The following is a 7,052-nucleotide window of genomic DNA, read 5'->3' on the forward strand; positions in this document are numbered from 1 at the left end:
TGGCAGCAGAACTCCAGCTGAGAGTAGCCCTGGCTGACCACAGCAGGGACCTAGGTCGGAAAAGGAGGTCTTAGTCATCAAATCAAAATGCATATTGCCACAGGGTATCCCAGCATATTAGTCCTTACATTAGCTGAAATGTATAATAAACTCACTCTAGAATATCAGAGAGCAGGACCATGTGACTGTCAGGATACTTCCACAATGGCACACAAAATTCCATGCTTAGAAGACCATTTCTAAAGCCAAAGCCATGCCTAAGCATGCATGCACTTATAAATAAAGATCATCTATCCAAAGATCAGCTCAACATATATCATCCTGAACTTTCCTCAGCTCCCTTTTATCCTTTAAATAAATGCTTGTTTTTATCTTACCATTTTGGATAACACTGATCAGGGTGACGATGGCAAGCAGGACAATGCTTCCCAGGGTCTCCTGGTCCATTTTGTGAGCGGGCTGTCAGGGTGGACGGTGCAGCCTCGGTGGCAGCTCAGTACTACAGACACAGAATGAGGAAGTGAAGGTCTTATCTTGAATCATGAAACACTTCCTACGGCTTCACAGGAGAGGGGCAGCACCCTCTGCTCTGATGCCTGTCAGACCAATAACCGCAGGCTCGCTCACTCATGGTAAACAAACGAAGCCCAGGCAAGCAAGAAATTACAGGTCTGTGATCTAAGAGGATACATAATGTGGAAAGATATCTATTGTCCTTCCTACCTGGATATCTAAAGTATGTCTAAGCATTTGGCCAGCTGTGTAGAACAGCAAAAGGCTGGAAGAAACCAGTCAGGCTATCATGGCATTGTCAGCAAGTGCCCTACCACTCCACAAGTAGCTGGGAGGAGAAATAATGTTGACAAGTCTCAGTAATGTTGTTGCTCTCATGCAGATGCTCTCCCTGGTCACATCTCCATCAGTCTCACCAGTGAGGACATTCCAGGCCTGTATGTCACAAGCCAAACTCCTGTACCCCCTGGCATACTGGAATGGGCAATGCACTAATGCTGTGAGCATTGCTGGTGAGCACAGAAATATGTACCAGGCATGGATCCTGCATCCTTCCCCCTACGAGTAACTCCTTGGAAGTCAGTGACAGCTATGTGCATTCAGTGTTTTACAGGCTCAGACTTCACAGTTGTGCCCCAGTTTTAGTGCTTGAAGCCCAATATAGCTGAGCACAACTGCTGCAGCATGTTCACAGCTCGGATCCAATCCCTTGGTGAAGCTGGCCCAGAAGCACAGGCTGCAGTGTTGGACAGAGTGGTGGGTTGACCTTGGCTGAACTTCAGGTGCCCACCCAAACTACTCTATCTCTCCTCTCCTCAGCTGGACAGGGAAGAGAAAATATAACAAAAGGCTAAGGGGTTGAGATAAAGGCAGGGAGAGATCACTCACCAGCTACTGTCACAGGCAAATCAGACCTCACTCTGGATGGGACACAGCCAGGTATGAGTTCCCAGCAGGAGCCAACTTGCAAACCCCATCTTTTTCAATGGGGACACATTTACCTACAATGGTGTTTTTACCCAGTCTCTCTATCATGCAAATTTTTATAATCTGTAGTCTTACATATGGAAAACTCTCATATAATTTGGGTATAAACAAATAAACGGAAATGTAAATGAAACTGGCTGAGAGGTCAGTGATTAACACTGTGAGCTGTGACATAGTTATCTTAATAGGAAAAGGCTGTCTTTCTGGGATACCTTCCCTACAGTCCATACAGATACAACTGCGTGAGAAGCAAGGCCATAAAGAGCATCTAGGTTTAGATTTGGCTTGTGGTATTTTCTTCAGAATGTAAAAATTTGCCAGATTTGCTTTAGGAAAAAACCTAAATCCAAGAACAAATAGAGAAGTACAACAGCTCTTTGAGAATGCTTTTATTCAGACTAAAGTTCTCTTTTTCCCCAGAATATGCTATTTTCTTACTTGAACATCAATGTTTATGTTTTGTGGTCAATTGAGCATAGGATTGTAGCTGGTATTTAGGGATGGTATTTAATGCTAAGCATCTACTAATCTTCTGAGAAGAAAAACCCATCACCTAAAAGCTGCTATGAAATTAAGTCAAAAGAGGAATATTGTCTAAGCAGAGATCAATGTTATGACTGTAAAGAGAGGAGTTGTGCATGGGCATGGGCAAGCAGGAGGGAGCTGCTGACAGGAGAGGGTGAAGGGGACAGCACAGGTCCTCGGGGCATCTATGGTAGGAGGATTCCCAGTCATTCTCCTGCAGCAGGCACCGAGCCTTCCCCTTCTGCTGCCTGTTTTACACCGGTGCAAACCTATCAGGCAGCCTGCAGCTTGCTTTTGATTTACAAGTGGCAGCACAAGCACATGAGCCTGCTCCAACTTGCCAAGAAAACACACATGCTTCCCTGCTATCAAAGACTTCCCAGAGGTGGCTTCTATTCAGCAGAACTCTTGTATAAAAAGGGGTAGGAATCAGGCTGCTGAGGTGTGAAGATGCCATAATGCAAAAAACCCCACAACACACCAGGAGTTTATGCCAGCAGGCTTTCCAGCTGGCTGACCCAAGCTCCCATCTCTCGCCCTGTGTGCGAGGGATCGTGAGAGCTGAGCTCTTGATGCCTTTGCTTTCTCCTTGTCCTGCTCTTTGTTTTCCAGCTCTTTGCTTTGCTGCTGCTCAGTGCCTCTCACCACACACTCATCCCCACTTTGCTCTTTTGCTCTGCCCCTTCTGATTTCTCCCTGGCACCTCTTGGCATCACAGCACACTTTGGCATTTTGGCATTTGACATCCCCGGCGCTTTTCTGGAAATCCAGCCTGTTCCCTCCTCTTACCCAGTTTTGCTCCAAAGCCATCCCACGTGTATGTGTGGAGAAAAGCAGGGTTTTGCACTCCTCCCTGCAGAAAAAAAACACATGACATCAACTCCAGGGCTTGTTAAAATGATTTCTTGGTGTGCAGGGAGAAAAAAGCTTTGCCACCAAGAACCTCTTTGATATGGCTGCCTTAAGAAATGAACTGCAGAGTTTTGTTTTGCTGGTTTTTTGTTGTTTGGGTTTTTTTAAGTGCAGCATCACTCTGAGGGCTCTGCTTGAGGAAAAACAAGGAAATCAAGATGGCATGTGAGACATGGAAGAAGAAGTCCCTTTACCGTGGCAAGGTAACACTGTTGTATAGCCAGACAGAGCAGAAACCCTGCGTGGGGAGGAATATTACCTTTTCATACCCCTTGGCACTGGAATAGCTGCAGGGTACAAGGAGATTCTGGCAATATTTTTGCAGTTTGGGGAATTGCCTTGGCAAGGGAGGGCTAAAATGACTCTGATAACAGTTTTTTCCATATCTACACATTAAATTGTTCCTTCTCCCTGAGACCTAAACACACACACACAGGAGCACTGTCTGGATAAGACAAACCTGGCACCACTGGAAAACCTGGTCCACCTGGGAGAAAGATCAGTGCAAGACACCTCCATCATATCTCACTTGGCTGTTTGAAATAAGGGATTTTCCTGAGTAGACAAAAAAAGAAAAGGGGGTGTAGGGGGTGGGATACACACTTTGAGGAACAGTGCCTGCACCTTCTGTAACCCCCAGCTGTGGTCAGACCTCTTCAGGCACAGGTAATTCAGCGCTTCAGCAGCTGCTGTCAGACCCCAGCCCTTTTGCTTGCTGCATGGCTGTTTAACATCCACATTGTCCTGTCTGAGGAAGATAACCTTGACACAGTAAGCCATGAAGCTCACGAAAATGTGCAAAGCCAGCTAGCTTTTCCAGTTGCGCTGCAAGGCTTCTGGCACATTAATCTCCTCCTCTGGAATCTTGAACAGCCAGTCAAAATAACCCTTTTGTAGAATTGCTTTCATGATGAAGAGGAAAGGACTGGGAACACAGATCTATAAATATCTTTTGGGATGTTCATCTCTCCTCTCCTCTCATGCACTCTGATCAGTGCTCAGCAGCAAGGACTCCAATGAAAGTGTGTCTTGATAAAATAAAGGCTGCTTGTGTGAACCTCCCACATATAAATGCCAGGTGACACCCAGCTGTCATGCTTTATCATAAATGCAAGGAGACACAAGCCCCTTGGACTGGCTGGTTAATATTAGCACTCTGCTTTGCAAACTTCAAAAGCCACAGCACCACCAAACGTAGTGCACACACGCACACACACACACACACACGTGGGTGACTACCTGCCTCACGGCAGCCTGCTTCAGCATCACATCCTTGCTGAATCCTGACAAAACCCCCACAGAGTGCATGAACAGAGCTGGAAATGTGAAGTGCAGCATGATGAAAAGGGCAACACTGCAGTTTTTAAAATGCTGGCTTCCTTTTGCACAGCCCAGAGAATGACATTGTGGGAGCCAGCAGAGCACCACCTCAAAAACCCCTCCTTCTCCACATTTCACAGGCTTCCTCCTTTCACTTACTGTCTCCACATTCCTTTTGTACAAATTCAGCTCAAAACACAGAGTTGGAAGACTGAAACTGTAGTCCCTCCGGACCCCCTGGCACAGCCTTCTCCTCCTCACCCTCTGTGTCTCATTGTCATGGTTCAACCCCAGTTGGCAACTCGGCCCCACGCAGCCACTCACTCACTCCCCACCAGTGAGATGGGGGAGAGAATCAGAAGGATAAAAGTGAGAAAAGGGTTAGGAGAATCCACACATGCAAGCAAAGAAAAACAACAAATGCATTCACTGCTTCCCACAGGCAGGCAGGTGTTCAGCCATTTCCAGGAAAGCCAGGCTCCATCACACATAATGGTTACTGTGGAAGACAACACCATCACTCCAAATGTTCTCCCCTTTCTCCTTCTTCCCTCAGCTTTATATGCTGAGCATGATGCCATATGGTATGGGGTAATCCTTGGATCTGCTGTCCAAGCTGTGTCCCCTCCGAATTCTCATGCACCCCCAGCCCACTTGCTGGTGGAGTGATGTGAGAGGCAGAAAAGGCCTTGACTTTGCGTAAGTCCTGCTCAGCAGTGACTAAAACATCCCTTTGTGATCAGCACTGTTTCCAGCACAAATCCAAAAGAGAGCCACATGCCAGCTAGTGGGAAGAAAATTAACTCTACCCACAGTATTTCAGAGGTGGCCTCACCAGAGCTGAGCAGAGGAGCAGAATCACCTCTCTTGAGCTGCTGGCAACGCTTTGTCTGATGTGACCCAGGGTACAATTCACCTTCTTGGCCACAAAGGCCCATTGTTGGCTCGTGTTCAACCTTCTGTCCACTAGGACACCCAAATTCCTTTCTGTCAGGTTGATTTCTAGATAGGTGCCCCCAGCATGTCTTGGTGCATATTTCTTTTGTCTACAGCTGCAGGACTCCACACTTCTCCTTGTTGAACTTCATGAGGTTCCCATCAGCCCATTTCTCCAACCCGTCAAGGTCCCTCTGGATAGCAGCATCACCCTCTGCTCTGTCTGCCACTCCTCTGAGTTTGGTACTGCCTGCAAACTTGCTGAGGGTAAACTCTGGCCCATCACCCAGATCATTAATGGAATGTTGTGCAGTATTGATCCCTGGGGTACACTGGCTTCCAACTACATCATGCCACTGATCACCACCCTCTAGACACAACAGCCACTTTACAATCCACCTCACTGTCTGCTTATCCAACCCACACATCAACAGCTTCTCTGCAAGAATCTCCCAGGAGGCAGTGTCGAAGGCCTCACTGAAGTCCAGGCAGACAGTATCCACTGCCCTCCTCTCTTCTACCAGGCTGTCACCTCACCATAGGAGTCTATCAAGTTATCGAGCATAGCTTCCCCTTGTTTGAGCCATACTGACCAACTGCTGGTGATTTCTGTGTCTTTGATGTGCCTGAAGATGGTTTCCAGGATTAGCTGATCCATCACCTTCCCAAGGATTGAGGTGAAGCTGACTGGTTCCCCCAGTCATCCTTCTTGCCCTTCTGGAAGATGGGGGTGATGTTGCTGTACCCCCATCCTTGGGCACTTCCCCTCATTGCCATGACTGATCAAAGCTGATGGAGACTGCAATGGATCTGCCATTTCTCTCAGCACCTGTGGGTATATGCCATCAGGATCAATAGACTTATGTACATGCAGGTTGCTTAAGTATTCCCAGACTTGGCCCTCATCCATCTGGGGTACATCTTCCTTGCTGATTTGGTTTTTATTTGCTGCCATTATCATCTTATTACCTTTTAGGTGACTGCAATTTGATTAATAATTCTGTTAATAAGACTGTTTAGAGCTGAGGCAAGGCTTCCTGGGCAGAGATTCCCAGGTCTTCCTCTCCACTCTGCTTTGAGAAGTCTCTTTTGCCCTGTGTCATTTCTGCCAGTGTTCCCGCTTTCCATTAGCTCTTGCAAATAATTATCAAAGGTCTTTGAATCAAAGGTCACTGTGTGGTAAATTTTGTCTCCTGTTAAGTCTCTGGTCACAACTAGTCCTTTTGGAACTCTAATTATCAGGAGGAAAGATGTTGGATCCTTTGGCCATGTTAATAATAGGGCAATGCTAATTTTTGCCTTCCTCATCCTTGGCAGGTACTCTCAGAGCTTCCTCTTGCCAGCTGGGCTGTCTCAGAGAGCAGCTTTCAGGCTCCTATCTGCAACTGTCCCACCAACAGGCAGAACTTCAAACACTATAATTTTCTGCTTTTCCACTCTTTAAAACCCTCAGGAAAACAAACAAAAAAGGCCACAGAGAAAACAAAACAACAGAGAAAACACAAAGAAAAGTAAAGGAAGGACCGTTCTTCAGATTAAAAAAGCAAACAGGCACCAAAGCTGGTGATGAAAAACCTCAACCCGCACACCCGCAGCCCCTGGAAGGAGCGGGCAGCAGCAGGAACACAAAGGAACACAAAGCCGCCCCAGCCAGAGCGGGAATCAGCGGTAACTCGGCGACATAGCACTCCAGCGCGTCTCTGTGGCGCAATCGGTTAGCGCGTTCGGCTGTTAACCGAAAGGTTGGTGGTTCGAGCCCACCCAGGGACGGGGCGCGACTGTTTTGTGACGCGCGGTGCCTTTTTCCTTCCCTCCTGCCAGCGGCAGGGGGGGGGAACGGGCCCGAGCGCCCCTTTAAC

The 7,052-nt window shown here is 47.4% G+C and overlaps 1 protein-coding gene and 1 non-coding gene across 2 annotated transcripts in view; one reads left to right on the plus strand and one right to left on the minus strand.

Moving 5' to 3' along the window:
• The window catches only part of ALOX5AP (arachidonate 5-lipoxygenase activating protein), a 7,697-nt gene extending 7,188 nt beyond the window's left edge, over positions 1–509 (minus strand). The window contains exon 1 of the mRNA XM_008631448.2: positions 378–509. Coding sequence (XP_008629670.1) covers positions 378–447 — 70 coding nt within the window. The 5' untranslated portion in view covers positions 448–509. The remainder of the gene's footprint in view (positions 1–377) is intronic.
• A 6,380-nt stretch (positions 510–6,889) lies between these two features.
• TRNAN-GUU lies at positions 6,890–6,963 on the plus strand. The gene has a single exon. It is a non-coding gene; the product is annotated as a tRNA-Asn (tRNA).
• Positions 6,964–7,052: the final 89 nt, after the last annotated feature.

Source organism: Corvus brachyrhynchos, unplaced genomic scaffold, assembly GCF_000691975.1.
Source record: "Corvus brachyrhynchos isolate BGI_N302 unplaced genomic scaffold, ASM69197v1 scaffold103, whole genome shotgun sequence".
In the NCBI taxonomy this organism is placed as follows: Eukaryota; Metazoa; Chordata; class Aves; order Passeriformes; family Corvidae; genus Corvus; species Corvus brachyrhynchos.